This window comes from Cherax quadricarinatus, chromosome 63, assembly GCF_038502225.1.
Source record: "Cherax quadricarinatus isolate ZL_2023a chromosome 63, ASM3850222v1, whole genome shotgun sequence".
NCBI classification, from domain to species: Eukaryota; Metazoa; Arthropoda; class Malacostraca; order Decapoda; family Parastacidae; genus Cherax; species Cherax quadricarinatus.
Window position 1 is genome coordinate 18,810,155 of NC_091354.1, and position 23,805 is coordinate 18,833,959.

Here is a 23,805-nt window from a genome sequence, read left to right on the forward strand (position 1 = left end):
ATTTCCTTAATTTTTAAAGTAGGCACAATGGATTCCACAACTGGCATAGGCTTCTCAGGGTTAGCCCCAAACCCTTCAAAATCCTTCTTAATTTCCATACTAATTCTCATCCTTTTTACCACAGGGTTGGCACTAGAGGCTTTCTTGGGGCCCATGGTGACTTATTTTGCAGAAACAAGCACCAAAAGCAGTGATAATGTGGATAATATGGAATGTACCGAGTGTATCCTTAGGTGCGTGCACACTGGTTGGCTTGTAAACAGTGGCACACATGGGGCAGTTCAGGCCACACGTGGACACGTCTCGTATGAATCGTATCGAATAGCGGGTTTTTGATCGAATGTCGAGGCAGAATTTTTGCGTTAAAATGCATCGAATGTCGGATTTATCGAATGTCGATGCCATCGAATGTCGGGGGTCCACTGTACGTATACAAAATACACAATATATCCCTCCAAACTGCCAATATCCCAAACCCTTCCTTTAGAGTGCAGGCATTGTACTTCCCATTTCCAGGACTCAAGTCCGGCTATACATATAAAATAACCGATTTCCCTGAATCCCATCACGAAATATTACCCTGCTCACACTCCAACAGATCGTCAGTTCCCAAATACCATTCGTCTCCATTCACTCCTATCTAACATGCTCACACACGCCTGCTGGAAGTCCAAACCCCTCGCCCACAACACCTCCTTTACCCCCTCCCTCCAACCTTTTCGAGGATGACCCTTACCCAGCCTTCCTTCCCCTACAGATTTATACGCTCTTCATGTCATTCTACTTTGATCCAATCTCTCTAAATGACCAAACCACCTCAACAACCTCTCTTCAGCCCTCTGACTAATACTTTTATCAACTCCACACCCTCTCCTAATTTCCACACTCCGAATTTTCTGCATAATATTTACACCACACACTGCCCTTAGACAGGGCATCTCCACTGCCTCCAACCGCCTCCTCGCTGCAGCATTTACAACCCAAGCTTCACACCCATATAAGAGTGTTGGTACTACTATACTTTCATACAATCCCTTCTTTGCCTCCATAGATAACATTTTTTGTCTCCACATATACCTCAATGCACCACTCGCCTGTTTTCCTTCATCAATCTATGATTAACCTCATCCTTCATAAATCCATCCGCTGACACGTCAACTCCCAAATATCTGAAAACATTAACTTCTTTCGTACTCCTCCTCCCCAATTTTATATCCAATTTTTCTTTATCTAAATCATTTGATACCCTGATCACCTTACTCTTTTCTATGTTCACTTTCAACTTTCTACCTTTACACACACACACACCCAAATTCGTCCACTAACCTTTGCAATTTTTCTTTAGAATCTCCCATAAGCACAGTATCATCAGCAAAAAGTAACTGTCACTTCCCATTTTGTATTTGATTCCCCATAATTTAATCCCACCCCTCTCCTGAACACCCTAGCATTTACGTCTTTTACAACCCCATCTATAAATACATATTAAACAACTATTGTGACATTATACATCCCAGTCTAAGACCTACTTTTACTGGGAAGTAGCCTCCCTCTCTTCTACACACCCTAACCTGAGCCTCACTATCCTCATAAAAGCTCTTTACAGCATTTAGTAACTTACCACCTATTCCATATACTTGCAACATCTGCCACACTGCTCCCCTATCCACTATCATATGCCTTTTCTAAATCCATAAATGCAATAAAAACTTCCCTACCTTTATCTAAATACTGTTCACATATATGCTTCAATGTAAACCACTTGATCCACACATCCCCTACCCACTAAAACCTACTTGCTCATCCACAATTCTACATTCTGTCTTACCGCTAATTCTTTCAATAAAAACCCTACCATACACTTTTCCTAGTATACTCAGTAAACTTATTTGTCTATAATTTTTACAATCTCTTTTGTCCCCTTTCCCTTTATATAAAGGGACTATACACGCTCTCCACCAATCCCTAGGTACCTTCTCCTCTTTCAATACATTTATTAAACAAAAATACCAACCACTCCAACACTCTCACCCTGCTTTTAACATTTCTGTCATGATCCAGTCATTTCCAGCTCCTTTACCCCCTTTCATTCTACACAATGCCTCGCACACCTCCCCCACACTCGCATCCTGCTCTTCTTCACTCCTAAAAGACGGTATACCTCCCTGGCCAGTGCATGAAAATACCGCTTCCCTTTCTTTGTCGACATTTAAAAGTTTCTCAAAATATTCTCGCCATCTACCCAATACCTCCATCTCCCAATCTACTAACTCCCCTACTCTGTTTTTAACTGACAAATCCATTCGTTCCCTAGGCTTTCTTAACTTGTTTAACTCTCTCCCAAATTTTTTCTTATTTTCATTAAAATTTCTTGACAATGCCTCTCCCACTATCATCCACTCTGCTTTTGCACTCTCTCACCACTCTTCATCTTTCTTTTACTCTCCATGAGTATGAAAGAGGGGAAGGTACCTAGGGATTGGCAGAGAGCATGTATAGTCCCTTTATATAAAGGGAAAGGGGACAAAAGAGACTGTAAAAATTATAGAGGAATAAGCTTACTGAGTATACCAGGAAAAGTGTACGGTAGGGTTATAATTGAAAGAATTAGAGGTAAGACAGAATGTAGGATTGCAGATGAGCAAGGAGGTTTTAGAGTGGGTAGGGGATGTGTAGATCAGGTGTTTACATTGAAGCATATATGTGAACAGTATTTAGATAAGATAGGGAAGTTTTCATTGCATTTATGGATTTAGAAAAGGCATATGATAGAGTGGATAGAGGAGCAATGTGGCAGATGTTGCAAGTATATGGAATAGGTGGTAAGTTATTAAATGCTGTAAAGAGTTTTTATGAGGATAGTGAGGCTCAGGTTAGGGTGTGTAGAAGAGAAGGAGACTACTTCCCGGTAAAAGTAGGTCTTAGACAGGGATGTGTAATGTCACCATGGTTGTTTAATATATTTATAGATGGGGTTGTAAAGGAAGTAAATGCTAGGGTGTTTGGGAGAGGGGTGGGATTAAATTATGGGGAATCAAATTCAAAATGGGAATTGACACAGTTACTTTTTGCTGATGATACTGTGCTTATGGGAGATTCTAAAGAAAAATTGCAAAGGTTAGTGGATGAGTTTGGGAATGTGTGTAAAGGTAGAAAGTTGAAAGTGAACATAGAAAAGAGTAAGGTGATGAGGGTGTCAAATGATTTGGATAAAGAAAAATTGGATATCAAATTGGGGAGGAGGAGTATGGAAGAAGTGAATGTTTTCAGATACTTGGGAGTTGACGTGTCGGCGGATGGATTTATGAAGGATGAGGTTAATCATAGAATTGATGAGGGAAAAAAGGTGAGTGGTGCGTTGAGGTATATGTGGAGTCAAAAAACGTTATCTATGGAGGCAAAGAAGGGTATGTATGAAAGTATAGTAGTACCAACACTCTTATATGGGTGTGAAGCTTGGGTGGTAAATGCAGCAGCGAGGAGACGGTTGGAGGCAGTGGAGATGTCCTGTTTAAGGGCAATGTGTGGTGTAAATATTATGCAGAAAATTCGGAGTGTGGAAATTAGGAGAAGGTGTGGAGTTAATAAAAGTATTAGTCAGAGGGCAGAGGAGGGGTTGTTGAGGTGGTTTGGTCATTTAGAGAGAATGGATCAAAGTAGAATGACATGGAAAGCATATAAATCTATAGGGAAAGGAAGGCGGGGTAGGGGTCGTCCTCGAAAGGGTTGGAGAGAGGGGGTAAAGGAGGTTTTGTGGGTAAGGGGCTTGGACTTCCAGCAAGCGTGCGTGAGCGTGTTAGATAGGAGTGAATGGAGACGAATGGTACTTGGGACCTGACGATCTGTTGGAGTGTGAGCAGGGTAATATTTAGTGAAGGGATTCAGGGAAACCGGTTATTTTCATATAGTCGGACTTGAGTCCTGGAAATGGGAAGTACAATGCCTGCACTTTAAAGGAGGGGTTTGGGATATTGGCAGTTTGGAGGGATATGTTGTGTATCTTTATATGTGTATGCTTCTAGACTGTTGTATTCTGAGCACCTCTGCAAAAACAGTGATAATGTGCGAGTGTGGTGAAAGTGTTGAATGATGATGAAAGTATTTTCTTTTTGGGGATTTTCTTTCTTTTTTGGGTCACCCTGCCTCGGTGGGAGACGGCCGACTTGTTGAAAAAAAAAAAAAAAAAAAAATACTCTACTCTTCTTCTAACACTTCTGCTTTGTAAAAACCTCTCATAAGCTACCTTTTTCTCTTTTATCACACCCTTTATAGCTAAATTCCTAGGGTAGTGTAGCAGCCACCATAGTACATATATTTAAAATAACAGGAACATCAGGAGGAATCTGGATACAGATTATGTACTCCCAGAAACTAAGCCAAAAATAGTAGGTTTCTTAGGCAGTTAGCTTCCTGGGAAGGGAAAAAATTGGGGAAGGAGAAAAGCAAGAGAAATCAATGAAACATTATTTAACGATACATATACCTGTGGGAGTCACTCAGCACAAAAGGGGATGAGAAGGACAAGGCAGAAGTGTAACTTATTGAGGGGTATCTTGAGCATAGGTCATAGGTAGACATAGTATGGGCAAAAAATTAGGCATTTCATTGCTACTAACAGGAAAGAAAACTCACTATTTAGGGTAAAATTTTTCATAAAAAATGAGATGTTACTAAAGAAAAACCATGTAGATTCAAAGTCAAACTCTTACCAGTTATTAGTTTTGTCCCCTGCTAGTCTAGTGCAATGTATTCGAGACTGTTGACCTGCACCAATTCCCACAACCTGTCCAGACTTGGCATAGCAGACTGAGTTTGATTGTGTGTATTTTACTGCAATGGTTGCCACAAGGAGATCACAAATGGCCTCTTTACTCAACTGAAAACAGAAATCAAACCATTTACTAAATTTCTAACTATATTCCTAAAATTATGGAAATTAAAGTGTCTAAAGTGATTAGTAAGCATTTAACATTAATTTTTTTTTAAATAATTACTTGCCTCCTTATTTTTAGACACAACATTGTTGAGGATTTCAGGGGTAATTGATGCATCATTTCTCCTCTGTTCCAGAGTTAGGCCGAAGATTGTGCGCCGTTCCTGAAGATCTCCCTCATATTCAGCATCCATCTACCAGGACAAGATAAGTTAGTCTATTTCCCTTTACACTATCCTTTCAATTTTTTACTTATTGCCTAAGCTTTTATCATATCAAAATGGATCAGTTTTCAATTACAGCCTCTCCTCACTGACGTACTAGATTACTGACAACTCGGAGTTACGACGGGCTCTCTGACAAGTTATTGTATACTGTAGGAGTACTACTTGGGTCATGAACGGGCAGCGCAGAGTCTCAGCGTCAGGCATCTTAATCTCCTTCCTACAGCCACTCGGTACACTAGCTTTCACAGTTTCCAAGATACACCTACCATCCGACTTACGACCGAGTTCGGTTCCGAGAAACCGGTCGTAAGTCGAAATGGTCGTAAGTTGAACTTTACTACTGAATATCAACAAAACATTTTTGTAATGACTATTTTATTGTTTTATTTTGGTATTTCATGTTTTACTTTACTTTTTATGTTGTTAGTACTGTATTATTTTATACTGTAAGGTTTAGGATAAACACGGTGTACAACACAAATAGTTGTTTATTTCCCAGAAATTTGGCATAAAAAACATGGTCGTAAGTCGAGTGGTCGTAAGTCGAGCAGGTCGTATGTTGGATGGTAGGTGTACATATTTGTACAAATTCACAGATTTTCCTCTTGGAAGAGGAAAAACAAGAGGAAAATGGAAGAAGTACAAAGTTCACAGTAAAAGGGGTTAGCTGGTGTGTGCATGTGTGTGTTTACATTCTCGGTGTATCGTGACAGCTTAAGAGGCTATTAAAATCTGAACAAGGCATGGCGATGATAATAATCGTAATAAATAATAATCGCTCTGGAGTGCTTTAAATGTCAACTACCAAACCTGTATGAAATGCTCCAGATCAATTAATTATAAATAATAAAACAATAGAAGGTATTTTTGCATTGTTTCTTATGACAAGTGATCTAGGAGTTTCCCTTGATGTAAACAGTCTTCTTTCATTATAGACCAGAGATACAGATGAGAAAACTTTTCTATCTTATGATCTTATCCCAGAGCAGCAGCCTCCCTCTCTGCCCCATTCACATAACATGGCATATATTAGCCATTTCAGCATCTTTATTACAGTTCTAGGGTATTTATCGTGTTCCTGATATCAATTTGGAATAAATGTAATATATTTTTTTTTATTATCACACTGGCCGATTCCCACCAAGGCAGGGTGGCCCGAAAAAGAAAAACTTTCACCATCATTCACTCCATCACTGTCTTGCCAGAAGGGTGCTTTACACTACAGTTTTTAAACTGCAACATTAACACCCCTCCTTCAGAGTGCAGGCACTGTACTTCCCATCTCCAGGACTCAAGTCCGGCCTGCCGGTTTCCCTGAATCCCTTCATAAATGTTACTTTGCTCACACTCCAACAGCACGTCAAGTATTAAAAACCATTTGTCTCCATTCACTCCTATCAAACACGCTCATGCATGCCTGCTGGAAGTCCAAGCCCCTCGCACACAAAACCTCCTTTACCCCCTCCCTCCAACCTTTCCTAGGCTGACCCCTACCCCGCCTTCCTTCCACTACAGACTGATACACTCTTGAAGTCATTCTGCTTCGCTCCATTCTCTCTACATGTCCGAACCACCTCAACAACCCTTCCTCAGCCCTCTGGACAACAGTTTTGGTAATCCCGCACCTCCTCCTAACTTCCAAACTACGAATTCTCTGCATTATATTCACACCACACATTGCCCTCAGACATGACATCTCCACTGCCTCCAGCCTTCTCCTCGCTGCAACATTCATCACCCACGCTTCACACCCATATAAGAGCGTTGGTAAAACTATACTCTCATACATTCCCCTCTTTGCCTCCAAGGACAAAGTTCTTTGTCTCCACAGACTTCTAAGTGCACCACTCACTCTTTTTCCCTCATCAATTCTATGATTCACCTCATCTTTCATAGACCCATCCGCTGACACGTCCACTCCCAAATATCTGAATACGTTCACCTCCTCCATACTCTCTCCCTCCAATCTGATATTCAATCTTTCATCACCTAATCTTTTTGTTATCCTCATAACCTTACTCTTTCCTGTATTCACCTTTAATTTTCTTCTTTTGCACACCCTACCAAATTCATCCACCAATCTCTGCAACTTCTCTTCAGAATCTCCCAAGAGCACAGTGTCATCAGCAAAGAGCAGCTGTGACAACTCCCACTTTGTGTGGGATTCTTTATCTTTTAACTCCACGCCTCTTGCCAAGACCCTCGCATTTACTTCTCTTACAACCCCATCTATAAATATATTAAACAACCACGGTGACATCACACATCCTTGACTAAGGCCTACTTTTACTGGGAAAAAATTTCCCTCTTTCCTACATACTCTAACTTGAGCCTCACTATCCTCGTAAAAACTCTTCACTGCTTTCAGTAACCTACCTCCTACACCATACACTTGCAACATCTGCCACATTGCCCCCCTATCCACCCTGTCATACGCCTTTTCCAAATCCATAAATGCCACAAAGACCTCTTTAGCCTTATCTAAATACTGTTCACTTATATGTTTCTCTGTAAACACCTGGTCCACACACCCCCTACCTTTCCTAAAGCCTCCTTGTTCATCTGCTATCCTATTCTCCGTCTTACTCTTAATTCTTTCAATTATAACTCTACCATACACTTTACCAGGTACACTCAACAGACTTATCCCCCTATAATTTTTGCACTCTCTTTTATCCCCTTTGCCTTTATACAAAGGAACTATGCATGCTCTCTGCCAATCCCTAGGTACCTTACCCTCTTCCATACATTTATTAAATAATTGCACCAACCACTCCAAAACTATATCCCCACCTGCTTTTAACATTTCTATCTTTATCCCATCAATCCCGGCTGCCTTAATAGATAACCTTTATTACTAATATTAGCGTAATTACATAACATTTTATTAGCACCACGGCTAACATCCGACACCCATGATGATTAACCAGATACTAAATGCTACTGCTCATCTCTCCCTCTCTCATTTAGCTCCTCCCACTTCATAATGATGTTAGATGGCGAATTTAATGTATTAGACAAAAAAAAAAAAAAAAAAAAATATCTGAAAATTCACTACATGGTCAGATGTATATTGCTCACTGCGTCAAAAATAATTTTTGTAAAATGACATTCTTTGTAGAAACATGGTACAAAGATGATACTTGTATTAAAATGTTGCCAGAGTCGTAAGCTATTTTTCTGTAAGCTTAACTCGTACGTGTATTTTACTTTTTATTGTTTTCTGTAATATACAAGAGTTTTTTTTTTTTCCAACAAGTCGGCCATCTCCTACCAAGGCAGGGTGACCCAAAGAGAAAGAAAATCCCCAAAAAGAAAATACTTTCATCATCATTCAACACTTTCACCTCACTCACACATAATCACTGTTTTTGCAGAGGTGCCCAGAATACAACAGTTTAGAAGTACGTACATGTATATACGTATAAAAATACACAATATATCTCTCCAAACTGCCAATATCCCAAACCCCTCCTTTAGAGTGCAGGCATTGTACTTCCCATTTCCAGGACTCAAGTCCGGTTATATAAAATAACCGGTTTCCCTGAATCCCTTCACTAAATATTACCCTGCTCACACTCCAACAGATCGTCAGGTTCCAAATACCATTTGTCTCCATTCACTCCTATCTAACACTCTCACGCACGCTTGCTGGAAGTCCAAACCCCTCACCAACAACACCACCTTTACCCCCTCCCTCCAACCTTTTCGAGGACGACCCCTACCCCGCCTTCCTTCCCTTACAGATTTATACGCTCTCCATGTCATTCTACTTTGATCCATTCTCTCTAAATGACCAAACCACCTCAACAAACCCTCTTCAGCCCTCTGACTAATACTTTTATTAACTCCACACCTCCTAATTTTCACACTCCGAATTTTCTGCATAATAATATAAGAGTTATGCAAATTAAAGTCAAGTTGGAGTTTTTTTTATTTTTTCTAATATACTATTTAATTCGCCATCATTACAAAGTAGGCCGAGCTATAGCAGAGGGAGAAGGAGCAGCGTCTCGGCTGCGTTAAGAGGTGTGCCTCTTGGCACTATAAAATACTGCATAATTATACTATTACGATCAATAAAGGTTATCTACCTATCATTTATTCCAGAATAATATTAGGTAAAATATAAATAATGTAAAAGCATTATAAAGATGCCCAAATTAATGAAAACTGACATTATATAGTGGAGGATAAATAATAAAAAAAAAGAAGTGACCATTACAGAAAACGTTATATGCCTGAAGGGTAACTATAGAAGATAACTATCTTGTGCAAAGACTGAAAAAAGTGCAATTTTGTCAAAAGAAAAAAAAATTCCCAAGTAATCAGATACACTCGTTTCCTGGAATATCTCGGAAGTCACTGACTGACCTATTTCATGTTGTATTACAATTAATAATAAACACATTGAAAGGAATTTCCCAGCAAGCATAAAACTGAATGTTGTAATTTTGGGTGGTGACACTTTTGAAAGTGTTAGTAAGGGGCGATTCCTCAATTAGCAATGAATTCATGTACTGATAGGGTCTTAGGCCCATAACTCTGTAGTTAAGTGAAGAGAGGCTGTATTTATTTTTTTTAACACTGGCTGTTTCCCACTGAGGTAGGGTGACCCAGAAAAGAAGAAACTTTCACCGACTCGATCACTGTCCTGCAGCAGTGCACTAATACTACAGTTCAAATGACCCTCCAAACTGCAAATATCTCCACCCCTCCAGAATGCAGGCACTGTACTTTCCACCTCCAGGGCTCAAGTCCAGAGGTGTCGCTAGGGTTGGGGGTCACCTGGGATGGCATCTTTGGTGTCAACCCCGTGAAATTCAAGGGTGGGGGGATGGGGTAGGGTAAACTCCAGTTATGTCACTGCTGCATGACCAGTGACTAATGTTTAGCAATGAGAATGTTTAAAGGCTATAAACAACTTTATTAATGATAAAATAAATAATCTTAATAATATTGAGGAAACAAACTCAAATACCACTTTGAGTGTAGGCAACAGATCCTACAATAATTCATCTTCAACAATGCAAAAAAAAAGAAAAAAAAAAAAAAACTTGAAAAATAAAAACACTAGTTCCGATTTAACCTAGAGTACAGGTAACATCTCAAAGAATCTGATATTTCATTTCCTTGTCTTCAATCCTGCAAAATCATTATCACATCATCAAAATCAGTGATTTTCCCTATATATTCAATTCAATTTCAAGTTTATTCTCTATAATGGTTACAATGTGGGGTTTATAGGTTTTGGGTATTTTGTGGTTTACATGTTATAAAATACCAATTACAGAGGGGGCCACTAGGCCTATTTGTTCTCTGTAATCCTATAATAAGCTATATAGAAACGAAGGATTTTTCTCTTGGGTTGCTGCAGCATGGTTTTGGTCATTAGTGTTACCTTCTTTAGAGACATTATGGTGTCACCCCCTAAATGGTGTCACCCGGGGCAGCCCCCCCCCTTACGATGCCCCTGCTCAAGTCCAGTAACCAGTTTCCCTGAATCCCTTCTTCCACTTGCTTTCACTCACTCCTACCAAACATGCTCACACATGCCTACTGAATGTCCATGCCCCTCGTATACAATACCCTATTTTATCCCTTCGACTTTTCCTGGGATGACTCTTACCCTTCCTTCCCCATATTAGATTTATACACCCTCCAAGTCATTCTATTTTACTCCATCCTCTTAAGGCTGCAAGTGTGAAAATTTTTTTCAGCGCTCTCAAGAAAAATTCGAAAATTTATGAAAATGAGTTATTCATATAGAAAAATAGCTTAACTCTTTGGCAACACAATGGTACAAGAATCAATGTTCTACAACGTTTCTACAAGAAATTATAGTCATTTATATCAGGTATGGTGGCGGCGATGTAGGTAGCGCGTCTGTTCTCAACCTATGTATTTTTTGGAATTTTTTCCTTGTTTTTTATTGCTTTTTCTTTGCATTATTTTTTCTAATATAATAATTGATTATTTGGCATCATATAAGAGTAGTTGGAGCTTATCAATAGACGTCTAGCCTATCGGGAAGCACCTAGGTACACTCGGCAGTGATCCCTCTCCAGAGAGTGCCAGGTGAAATCACTTCATTATTACGCTTATATCAGCTTATATATTAACTATACGGCTTATTTATCTATCAGAATTGATCTAATATGATATAATAATCACTGTAAATAACAAACAAACATGTTATATACTCTAGACTGAATAAAATAGGCCATAATATAGCGAGAGTCCACCAGCAATATTTCGATATAAAAAAGTTACTCCTCGTCTCCATGTTGTATTGTTTGGTCTGTGAGTGAGAGAAAACGATGCTTAAGTGTCCGAGCCACCTCAACTCTCTGGATAATACTTTTGGTAACTCCACACCTCCTAATCTCCAAACTACAAATTCTCTGCATATTTACACCACACATTACCCTCAGACACTATCAACACCCTCCAGCCTTCTACCCACTGCCTTGAGTGGGCTAGAAGGCTCTTGCAGTGCTTCCTGGTGTAGCATGGCACCATCTAATGTCACTGTTGGGTACCAGTACTGACTCACAAAATCATAATGACACTACAGTAGACCCTCAACCAACGATTTTAATCCATTCAGAGAGCTTGTCCTTAGCCGAATTTATCGTTAGCCAAATTAATTTTCCCCATAAGAAATAATGGAAATCCAATTAATCCATTCCAGACAGCCAAAAGTATTAAAAAAAAAAAAAATTTTTACATGAAATATACATTTCCCTACAAAGAAAATGAGACATGCACAATAAATACATAAATACTAAAATGACACTTGCCTTTATTGAAGAGTATTGATGAGTGATGAGACACTTTTTCTTGAACACTCTGGGATTTTCAGAGTGATACACTAGTAAAGGCTTCACTTTGCAATCCCCACTAGCATTAAAACAAAACATGGCTCTGGTGGCCTGGTGGTTAACGCTCTCGCTTCACACGGTGAGGGCCTGGGTTCGATTCCCAGCCAGAGTAGAAACATTGGACGTGTTTCTTTCCACCTGTTGTCTATGTTCCCCATCAGTAAAATGGGTACCTGGGTGTTAGTCGACTGGTGTGGGTCGCATCCTGGGACACTGACCTAAGGAGGCCTGGTCACAGACCGGGCCGCGGGGGCGTTGACCCCCGGAACTCTCTCCAGATAAACTCTCCAGATAGCCTGTCTTTCATAGGCTTGTGTCCTGGGAGTGTCTTTTCCTCCTGAGTAATGTAGATCCTGTTTGGCATTTTCTTCCAGAACTGGCCTGTTTTGTCACAACTGAACACTTGTTGGGGTTGGAATTTTTCAGCTTCGCCATGCCTTATCACACTGTGTATGCCACTATGATTCTTAAATATCTCAAATCAACCTTTGCTGGCCTTAAATTCATCAATATGAGCACTAGTTCCAGGCATTTTTTCCTGTTCACCTGGGTGTTAGTCGATTGGTGTGGGTCGCATCCTGGGGGACAAGATTAAAGACCCCAATGGAAGTAAGTCAGACAGTCCTCAATGATGCACTGACTTTCTTGGGTTATCCTGGGTGGCTAACCCTCTAGGGTTAATTGTTTCTCTGTAATTGTTTCTCGTTAAGCCACACCAACAACACTCTCCACACCTTCGAGTAGTACAGTTGACGGTGGTACAGCAGCAGCTGATGGTGGTGCAGCAACAGCTGACCGTGGTACGATAGTATTTCTCACCCTTTTTACCACAGGGTTGGCACAAGAAGCTTTCTTTGGGCCCATGGTGGCCTATTTAGCAGTTACAAGCACTAAAAACAATGGAACAATACAAAATATATTGCATGTATACATGAAACCATCTGCCCTGGCTTGTAAACAATGGTACACTAGCTGAAGCAGGGCAGCTGAGGCGTTCAGGCTGGACGGACAGGCGGACACATTCGGGATGAATGTCCTTACCCGAGTTTTTCATTGTTGGTCGAGCCAATATTTTTATGCAAAAACGCATCGTTGCCCAATTTTATCGTTAGTCGATGCCATCGTTGGTCGAGGGTCCACTGTATTGCAAACAAACCATACCACGGGCGGGGGTAGAACCCGTGATCAGTCAAACTCCAGACCAACGCGCTAGCCACTGGGCCAGCTGGTTACAAGATTTGTCCAACTAGGTATATTTATACACAGGCACCACTGATCATTATTATTATTATAATCAAAAAAGAAGCGCTAAGCCACAAGGACTATACAGGGAACACCACTGATCAGATTTCGTGAGTCACAATGACGGCTTTGAGGGGACTTGAGCTAGAGATAGTCACGGCCAGGCTGGCGGGAGATTAGTCTGTAAAAACTTGCATTTGTGGTCACAGTGGTGCCTATGCTAACTTTCTTATGATGTATAAATATATCTAATTGGACGAAACTTGTAGCCAGCTAGCCCAGTGGCTAGCGCGTTAGTCTGGAGTTTTATGACTGACTGTGGGTTCTATCCCTGCCTGTGGCATGGGTACCAGTAGTTGGGCCAGGGTTCTAGATAAACTATAGCTTCCTGATTTCTGTCTTATGGTATTGGCAACTGCTATAATTGGCTGCTTCCAAGTGTTTGCATCTGAGAAAATCCTCTCAAACTATCAGTTTGGCTACTTAGACCTTAAAGATTTGTCCCTGTGCGTCCTGTTTTATGCAGGCATTATTTTGGCCATCCTGGCTGCAGTCATATTGGTATTCTCAAAGCCAGTTAGTGTTCTGGATATTTTGACTAAATTTTGATGCAACCTCTGCAAAGTAGGACTTGCATATCAGCCTTGGTAGTGTCATTGTATGTCAACTCATTTTTCCCCATTAGTAAATATCTATCTGTGCATTAAGAAATACAGCATGCTTTACTACTATCATTTAGATTACACATATGGGCTACTCACTTTCAAGATACAATAGCTGCCACCTTTCTTCTTCTTAAGGACTTCTAAAGCTTCATCACTGTATCCAGGAGCCACAACACCATCAGAAACCTGCAATTTTCAAGCAAAATTAAAGAATGCAGTACCTGGGAAAGCAGTAAACCTTGTGAACTATAACAATGCTACTACTTACCTCCCTGGAGATAATCTTTGCTGTAATTGCATCACATTCATCCGATAAAGCAACAAAATCTCCAAAAGATGACATACGGTCAGCGCCTCTGGCTCGAGCGTAAGCAGTGGCTAAGGGTGTCAGGGTTCCTAGATCCTCGACCATGCACACCTTCATCTGTACCAGTGATAAAGTATGAAATTATTTATTATAATGCCAACTGTTAATCATGGTTGAATGAATATAATATTTACTTAAACTACTGAAGTCTGTAAAAACATATTGCAAAGGAAGGACGGCTCCAATTTAAAACTATAAAAGCAGCCTTTGGCAGCTTTGCAATTAGTAATGTTATGCCAAGCATTAAGGATACAAAGACCCAACATCCATACGAGCCCAGCATTGTGTGTTGCTCAGGGATATGCGACTTTGCAGCAAGAGCCCACCTAGGAATGCCTCAAATTTTACTATGACATTTAGTTCATCTCAATTTAAATCCACTTTCATTATGCTGTACCAATTGATTTTCATAAATAAAACCTTTAAACAACAGGAAAAGAACAATGAAATGGAGTAAATTTGATTTTTCTACACCATCATGAACAAAACTAATATGTACATGACTAAGGAACTGTTGTATGGTACAGTGTGAGCCAATGCAAACATCATATTCCTTCAGAAATAGTATTTCTTTGTTGTTACACCATATGTACCATATATTATCAACCATAAAGTGATTTTTTTTTTATAAAAAATGTGCCCATGAATGATACCATCCTATCTTGAGTGCAAACCACAAAAATGTGAAAAAAAAAAAAATTATTAAAATAGTGAGGCACCTACATGTAAACAGTGCCGACTGTGATGTATTTTTTTTTTTTTTTTTTTTTTAACAAGTCGGTCGTCTCCCACCGAGGCAGGGTGACCCAAAAAAGAAAGAAAATTCCCAAAAAGAAAATACTTTCATCATCAATCAACACTTTCACCACACTCGCACATTATCGCTGCTTTTGCAGAGGTGCTCAGAATACAACAGCTTAGAAGCATATACGTATAAAGATACACAACATATCCCTCCTAACTGCCAATATCCCAAACCCCTCCTTTAAAGTGCAGGCATTGTACTTCCCATTTCCAGGACTCAAGTCGGACTATATGAAAATAACCGGTTTCCCTGAATCCTTTCACTAAATATTAGGCTGCTCACACTCCAACAGATCGTCAGGTCCCAAGTATCATTCGTCTCCATTCACTCCTAACACGCTCATGCACGCTTGCTGGAAGTCCAAGCCCCTCGCTCACAAAACCTCCTTTACCCCCTCTTTCCAACCCTTTCGAGGACGACCCCTACCCCTCTTTCCTTCCCCTATAGATTTATATGCTTTCCATGTCATTCTACTTTGATCCATTCTCTCTAAATGACCAAACCACCTCAACAACCCCTCTTCTGCCCTCTGACTAATGCTTTTATTAACTCCACACCTTCTCCTAATTTCCACGCTCCGAATTTTCTGCATAATATTTACACCACACATTGCCCTTAGACAGGACATCTCCACTGCCTCCAACCGTCTCCTCGCTGCTGCATTTACCACCCAAGCTTCACATCCATATAAGAGTGTTGGTACTACTATACTTTCATACATTCCCATCTTTGCCTCCACAGATAACGTTTTTTGACTCCACATATACCTCAACGCACCACTCACCTTTTTTCCCTCATCAATTCTATGATTACCCTCATCCTTCATAAATCCATCCGCCGACACGTCAACTCCCCAGTATCTGAAAACATTCACTTCTTCCATACTCCTCCTCCCCAATTTGATATCCAATTTTTCTTTATCTAAATCATTTGACACCCTCATCACCTTACTCTTTTCTATGTTCACTTTCAACTTTCTACCTTTACACACATTCTCAAACTCATCCACTAACCTTTGCAATTTTTCTTTAGAATCTCCCATAAGCACAGTATCATCAGCAAAAAGTAACTGTCAATTCCCATTTTGAATTTGATTCCCCATAATTTAATCCCACCCCTCTCCCGAACACCCTAGCATTTACTGTACTTCTTTTACAACCCCATCTATAAATATATTAAACAACCATGGTGACATTACACATCCCTGTCTAAGACCTACTTTTACCGGGAAGTATTCTCCCTCTCTTCTACATACCTCTAATTCTTTCAATTATAACCCTACCGTATACTTTTCCTGGTATACTCAGTAAACTTATTCCTCTATAATTTTTACAATCTCTTTTGTCCCCTTTCCCTTTATATAAAGGGACTATACATGCTCTCCGCCAATCCCTAGGTACCTTCCCCTCTTTCATACATTTATTAAACAAAAGTACCAACCACTCCAACACTATATCGCCCCCTGCTTTTAACATTTCTGTCATGATCCCATCAGTTCCAGCTGCTTTACCCCCTTTCATTCTATATAATGCCTCACGTACCTCCACCACACTTACATTCTGCTCTTCTTCACTCCTAAAAGATGGTATACCTCCCTGACCAGTGCATGAAATTACCGCCTCCCTTTCTTCCTCTACATTTAACCCTTTGAGGGTCGACAGGCCCTCTCCGAAACTCGTTCTCAGGGTCGGCCAAATTAAAAAAAAAAAAAAATTATTTTCTCTTATGAAAAGATAGAGAATCTTTTCCCGATCATAAAGACACCAAAAGTTTGAAATTTGATAGAAAGCTTACGGAATTATGCTCTCGCAAAGTTAGCAGTCTCGGTGATGTTTACGCATCGGCGATTTTGCCCACTTTGAGCCCCATTTTCGGCCAATTTCACTGTACTAGTCGACAAAAAACATGAATATTTCGATAGAACTCCACTTTTTCTATCGAATGGGTGCAAGAAACCACTCATTTATGAAATTCTACTATCCAGTACAGTGGTCAGAATTTAGCAATTTTGCCAATTTCACACAAATTTCAAAAGATGCCAATTTCCGAATAGGGTCCAGAATAAACAAGAAAGACATTCCTGGCACTAAAATGACATTTCCTCTAGTCATTAGTCATGTCTCAAGGCCCCTCTTATATTCTTTTGCTTTCCACTTTGAATTTTTATTTTCACAAAAAATATAAGATTTACTGTTATGCAGACTACTGCATTAGTGTAAAAAATGGTATAAATATTATTGGTGCACTTGTGAAAGAATATTAGACTCACCAGTTGACGTGTATTGCACGCTTGGCACGATTTGTTTACTTTTGAAGTTTGGTAAAAATCGAACATTTCTGCTACTTTGAGCTCAATTTCAAGGCACCTTTCTTTGTAAAACCAGTCAAAATCATCTCAATTTCTGTAGTATGTCTTCCATTCTATAAAATGAGACCAAGAAAACTAGAATACAACAATAAATACCATACGAAAATACACTGCAAAGTCGCTGATTTATTCAAAAAAAATGGTCAAAGTTTTTTTTTTCTCATTATGCACTGTGTGCTGCAGGATTTTTTTTAGACTGTGCACACTGACCACATAGACCCATTCTTTCATATGAAGGCCTACCAGCTTTCTCCCACTAGATTTGAGGCCGCTAGAATTTATGAGTACTAGTACGTCAAAAACCCCTACGCGTAAGACGTACTAGTACGACGAAAACCCTCAAAGGGTTAAAAGTTCCTCAAAATATTCTCGCCATCTACCTAATACCTCCCTCTCCCCATCTACTAACTCCCCTACTCTGTTTTTAACTGACAAATCCATACTTTCCCTAGGCTTTCTTAACTTGTTTAACTCACTCCAAAATTTTTTCTTATTTTCATTAAAATTTCTTGACAGTGCCTCTCCCACTCTACCATTTGCTCTCCTTCTGCACTCTCTCACCACTCTCTTCACCTTTCTTTTACTCTCCATATACTCTGCTCTTCTTATAACACTTCTGCTTTATAAAAACCTCTCGTAAGCTACCTTTTTCTCTTTTATCACACCCTTTACTTCATCATTCCACCAATCACTCCTTTTTCCTCCTGCCCCCACCCTCCTATAACCACAAACTTCTGCCCCACATTCTAATACTGCATTTTTAAAACTATTCCCACCCTCTTCAACCCCCCCCCCCACTACTCATCTTTGCACTAGCCCACCTTTCTGCCAATAGTCGCTTATATCTCGCCCGAACTTCCTCCTCCCTTAGTTTATACACTTTCACCTTCCTCTTACTTGTTGTTGCCACCTTCCTCTTTTCCTATCTGCCTCTTACTCTAACTGTAGCTACAACTAAATAATGATCTGATATATCAGTTGCCCCTCAATAAACATGTACATCCTTGAGCCTACCCATCAACCTTTTATCCACCAATACATAATCTAACAAACTACTTTCATTACGTGCTACATCATACCTTGTATATTTATCCTCTTTTTCATAAAATATGTATTACTTATTACCAAATTTCTTTCTACACATAGCTCAATTAAAGGCTCCCCATTTACATTTACCCCTGGCACCCCAAATTTACCTACTACTCCCTCCATAACATTTTTACCCACTTTAGCAATGAAATCCCCAACCACCATTACTCTCACACTTGATTCAAAACTCCCCACGCATTCACTCAACATTTCCCAGAATCTCTCTCTCTCCTCTACACTTCTCTCTTCTCCAGGTGCATACACACTTACTATAACCCACTTTTCACATCCAATCTTTATTTTACTCCACATAATCCTTGAATTTATACATTCGTAGTCCCTCTTTTCCTGCCATAGCTTATCCTTCAACATTATTGCTACTCCTTTAGCTCTAACTATTTGAAACCCCTGACCTAATCCCATTTATTCCTCTCCATTGAAACTCTCCCACCCCCTTCAGCTTTGTTTCACTTAAAGCCAGGACATCCAGTTTCTTCTCATTCATAACATCCACAATCATCTCTTTCTTATCATTTGCACAACATCCACGCACATTCAGACTTCCCACTTTGACAATTTTCTTCTTCTTATTCTTTTTAGTAATCTTTACAGGAAAAGGGGTTACTAGCCCATTGTTCCCGGCATTTTAGTTGACTTTTACAACACGCATGGCTTACGGAGGAAAGATTCTTATTCCACTTCCCCATGGATATAAAAGGAAAAGTAGTAAGACCAAGAACTATTAAGATAAAATCAAAGAAAACTCAGATGAGTGTATATAAATAAACGTGTACATGTATGTGTAGTGTGACCTAAGTGTAATTAGAAGTAGCAAGACATACCTGTAATCTTGCATATTTATGAGACAGACAAAAGACACCAGCAATCCTACCATCATGTAAAACAATTACAGGCTTTCATTTTACACTCACTTGGCAGGACGGTAGTACCTCCTTGGGTGGTTGCTGTCTACCAACCTACTACCTATATATGTATAACTACAGTATAACCCCCAGATAGCACCCGATTCAGATTTTGGCCGCTTTTTTTTTGGCCGAAATTCTTTCCTGGATTTTAGACGGTGGCTGAAATCGGCCACATTGGATGTGTCTGCCCACCATTCCCTCGCATTCGAGTCAATTTGGCTGTCTCTGGGTGAGAGCAAGGCTCCACTCATTCATCCAAACATTTCATTTTATTCCATTGTTTTTTGTGGTTATTTATCAAGTGCAACTGCAAAATAAGCCACCATGGGCCCAAAGAAAGTTCCTAGTGCCAGCCCTTTGGTAAAGAAAGAAAAAAGAATTCAAGAAAGTATAGCAAAGTACGAGAGTGGTGTTAGTATCTTGGAGCTTGCTAGGATGTATGGGAAATACAAATCAATAATCACTTCCATCTTGGCAAAGAAAGTAGAAATCAAGGAAGCAAATATTGCAAAAGGGGTAAATATAGTGGACCCTCGACATTCGATACTAATCCGTTCCTGAGAACTATCGAATGTCGAAAATATCGAAAGTCGAATTAATTTTCCCCATAAGAAATAATAGAAATCAAATTAATCTGTGAAAGACACCCAAAAATACGAAAAAAAAAAATTTTACCACATGAAATATTAAGTTTAATGCAATAGAATAATTACAATAACAACAATAGAATAATAACAATAGAATAATTGACACCTACCTTTAATGAAGATCTGGTGATGATTGATGGGATGGGAGGAGGGGAGTGTGTCGAAGTTGTTATTGTTTAGAAGGGGAATCCCCTTCCATTAGGACTTGAGGTAGCAAGTCCTTTTCCGGGGTTACTTCCCTTCTTTTAATGCCACTAGGACTAGCTTGAGAGTCACTGGACCTCTGTCGCCGTTCCTTTAAGTTTTGTCTAAAATGGGCCATAACATTGTCATTGTAATAGTCACCAGCATGGCTTGCAATAGCTGTGTTAGGGTGATTTTCATCCATAAAGGTTTGCAGTTCAACCCACTTTGCACACATTTCCTTAATTTTTGAAGTAGGCACAATGGAGTCTACAACTGGCATAGGCTTCTCAGGGTTAGCCCCAAACCCTTCAAAATCTTTCTTAATTTCCATACTAATTCTCACCCTTTTTACCACTGGGTTGGCACTAGAAGCTTTCTTGGGGCCCATGGTGACTTATTTTGCAGAAAAAAGCACCAAAAACAGTGATAATATGGATAATATGGAATGTGCCGAATGTATCCTTAGATGCGTGCACACTGGCTGGCTTGTAAACACCGGCACACATGGTGCAGTTCAGGCCACACGTGGACACGTCTCGTACGAATCGTATCGAATTTTAGGTTTTCCATCGAATGTCAAGGCAAAATTTTTGCATTAAAATGCATCGAATGTCGGGGGTCCACTGTATGCTAACAAAACAAATATCATCAATAATCGAAGATATGGAGAAGTTATTGTTGGTGTGGATCAATGATGAACAATTAGAGGGAGATAATGTTGTGGAGTCAATCATTTGTAAAAAGGTAACGCAGCTGCATGTGGATCTCGTAAAGAAAATGCCTGGAACAGTGCTGCTGTTAGTGAGTTTAAGGCCAGCAGAGGCTGGTTGGATTCAAGAAGCGTAGTGGTATACACAATATTGCAAGGCATGGTGAGGCTGCAAGTTCAAACAAACGTGCAGTCGAAGAATTTGTGCATGAATTCAAGGATTAAGTAGAGGATGAAGGATTCCTCCCCAAACAAGTGTTGTGACAAAACAGGCCTCTTTTGGGAGTAAATGCCAGAGAACCTACATCACGCAGGAGGAAAAGGCACTGCCAGGACACAAGCCTATGAAGTATAGGCTTACTTTTTTGTTCTGTGGTAACAAAAGTGAGGATTTCAAAGTGAAGTCTTTACTCGTGTATTACTAAAAATCCCAGAGAGTTCAAGAAAAAGAATGTCATCAAAAGTAAATTGTGTGTTGTGGAAAGCTAATAAGGCATGGGTCACAAGGCATGAAGGGTTTGGCCCGAGTGAAAAAAATACCTCCAGAAAAATAAATTGCCACTCAAGTGCCTCCTGGTACTGGACAATACTTTTGCTCATCCTCCAAATTTTGTAGATCAATTGTCTATGGAGTTGTTTTATAACATTGTAGTTCTTGCCTCCTAACACTACTCCTTTCATCCAGCCCATGGACCAGCAGGTCATTTCTAACTTCAAAAAACTTCAAAGGTGCTTTGAAGTGACCTCGGACACTGACTTGACCCTAAGAGTTCTGGAGGAATTACTTCAATACCCTCCATAGGGAGTGACTTCCAGGACTCTGAACTCTGCTTGAAGAAAATTGTGGTCAGAACGTGTCCAAGAGAAGGATTTTGAAGGGTTTGAGGCTGACCCTGACCCTGTTGACCCTCTGCCTGTTGTGGAATCTATTGTGGCTTTGGGGAAGTCCATGGGGTTGGAGGCGAGTGGCGAGGATGTGGAAGAATTGGTGGACCACAGCGAAGAGGTAACCACTGAAGAGCTGCAAGACCTTCAGCTGCAACAGGCCACAGCTGAGGAAACTGCTTTAGAGGAGGAGGAGGAAGAGAGGGAAGAATGTGCCTTCTTCAGTGATTAAGGACATTTGTGCAAAGTGGAAGGAGGTGCAAAGTTTTGTGAAGAAATATCACCCTGACCATGCTGAAACAAGCCAGATCTGCAACATGTTCAGTGACAAAACCACATCCCACTTCAGGCAAATCTTAAAGAAATGCCAGAAACAGACCTCTCTGGACAGTTTTTTGTGCAACAGGGGTGCAGAGACTCAAGCTGGTCCTAGTGCTAGTAAACAACAAAGAAAGGAGGTAACCCCAGAGAGGGACTTTGGGTATAAAGTACTTATGGAAGGGGATTCCCCCTCCAAACAATAAGCTCTCCTCTCTCTCCCCTCCTCACCTTCAATACGCCAACAAGAGTCTTCAATAAAGGTACGTAATGTTTATTTATTAGTAAAATTATTGCTTTATATTGCTTTTTGTTTTGTGTATGTAAAACTATAGTTAATCTTTAAAAAATGTATTTTTTGTTAATATTTTTGAGTGGAACAGATTAATTGTATTTACATTAATTCTTATGGGAAATATTACTTCGGTTTTTGACCTTTTCGGATTTAGGCCAACCTGGAATGGATTACGGCTGAAATCCAGGGTTCTATTGCACTTTATTATCTATATGCAAGAGTGCAGTAGTAAAGCGTTTACAAGAAACTATATCACTCATTTCCTCACTGCCACTCCTTCAATCTGATGTCCTCAGTAGTAATGTAATGCCTTTGGGATTCCAATAGAGTACATATATTGCACAAAGTGTTTTTTTTTCCAATGACAAGTCTTTTAGATGGAAAATAAAGTAAATTTTCCATCTCAGTTTCTACATACTTCAGCGGTATACAAAAACACATTTGAATAACCTTATGAACTTGCCTCTGTCTCATCTAGAGGAACAGCCACAGCAGCTCCAGCAGGAGAAACATGTTTAAATGAAGCAGCAGCAGGCAGACTCAGAGCAGCACGGAGCTCACGGACCAACTGCCAGGCATTGAGTGCATCACATAGGTTGATGAAGCCAGGGGATCCATTCACAACTGCCATGGAGAAAGAATGAACAATTATATACTGCTACCAAAAGCATGTACAGGTACAACATCAATTTTCTGGACCCTTTGGTTCCAAAGCCTTTCCGGATTACCGAGTTTTCTGTCTTTAGAGAAGCGCAGTATGCCTTGGTCTTGGGGTTGGACGAGCAACACAGTTGTGTGGTAAATACACTGACGTGGGAATTTCAACTTCCTGCTTGTAAATTTGTATGGATTGTAAGAGTTTCTGGACCACCAGTGTCGAAAAATCGATGTTGTACCTGTACTATAACTTTTTCTCAAACTATCTTAAATTTTGGGACCAAACAATTCACCATCTAACCTCCTAAAATATGTACAGATACACTAATTTAGTATTGCAAAAATATTCTTGATTAAACAGTTAATAATTTACCAGTTAAAGGAAGCTTAGAAGCCCGAGTGAAGACCTGAGCAGGCTTCTGGTGAGGATTCATGCCATAGCGTAAAGGCAATTGGGAAACGCCTGCAGAGTAAGTCTTCCTGAAGTAGTCACTGATGTGGTCATCATACTGGGCAGTGTGGGTGAAAGCCTTCAGTGCCAATTCTTTCCTAAAAAGTTTATTTAAACTCAAAATACTACAAACATACAGCAATTCCACAGA

General features: G+C 40.0%; 1 protein-coding gene across 2 annotated transcripts in view; it reads right to left on the reverse strand.

The window, feature by feature from the left end:
• LOC128698177 (bifunctional purine biosynthesis protein ATIC) overlaps positions 1 to 23,805 on the reverse strand; it is a 50,585-nt gene that overhangs the window by 4,895 nt on the left and 21,885 nt on the right. For both annotated transcript variants that reach the window (XR_011393769.1, XM_070098677.1), the window contains exons 5-10: positions 23,577 to 23,752; positions 23,010 to 23,170; positions 14,220 to 14,375; positions 14,048 to 14,137; positions 4,999 to 5,127; positions 4,710 to 4,876 (exon numbers count right to left, since the gene is read on the reverse strand). Coding sequence is in view for 1 of the 2 variants with exons in the window: in XM_070098677.1 (XP_069954778.1) it covers positions 4,710 to 4,876; positions 4,999 to 5,127; positions 14,048 to 14,137; positions 14,220 to 14,375; positions 23,010 to 23,170; positions 23,577 to 23,752 (879 nt within the window). In the remaining variant the exon portion in view is untranslated. The remainder of the gene's footprint in view (positions 1 to 4,709; positions 4,877 to 4,998; positions 5,128 to 14,047; positions 14,138 to 14,219; positions 14,376 to 23,009; positions 23,171 to 23,576; positions 23,753 to 23,805) is intronic.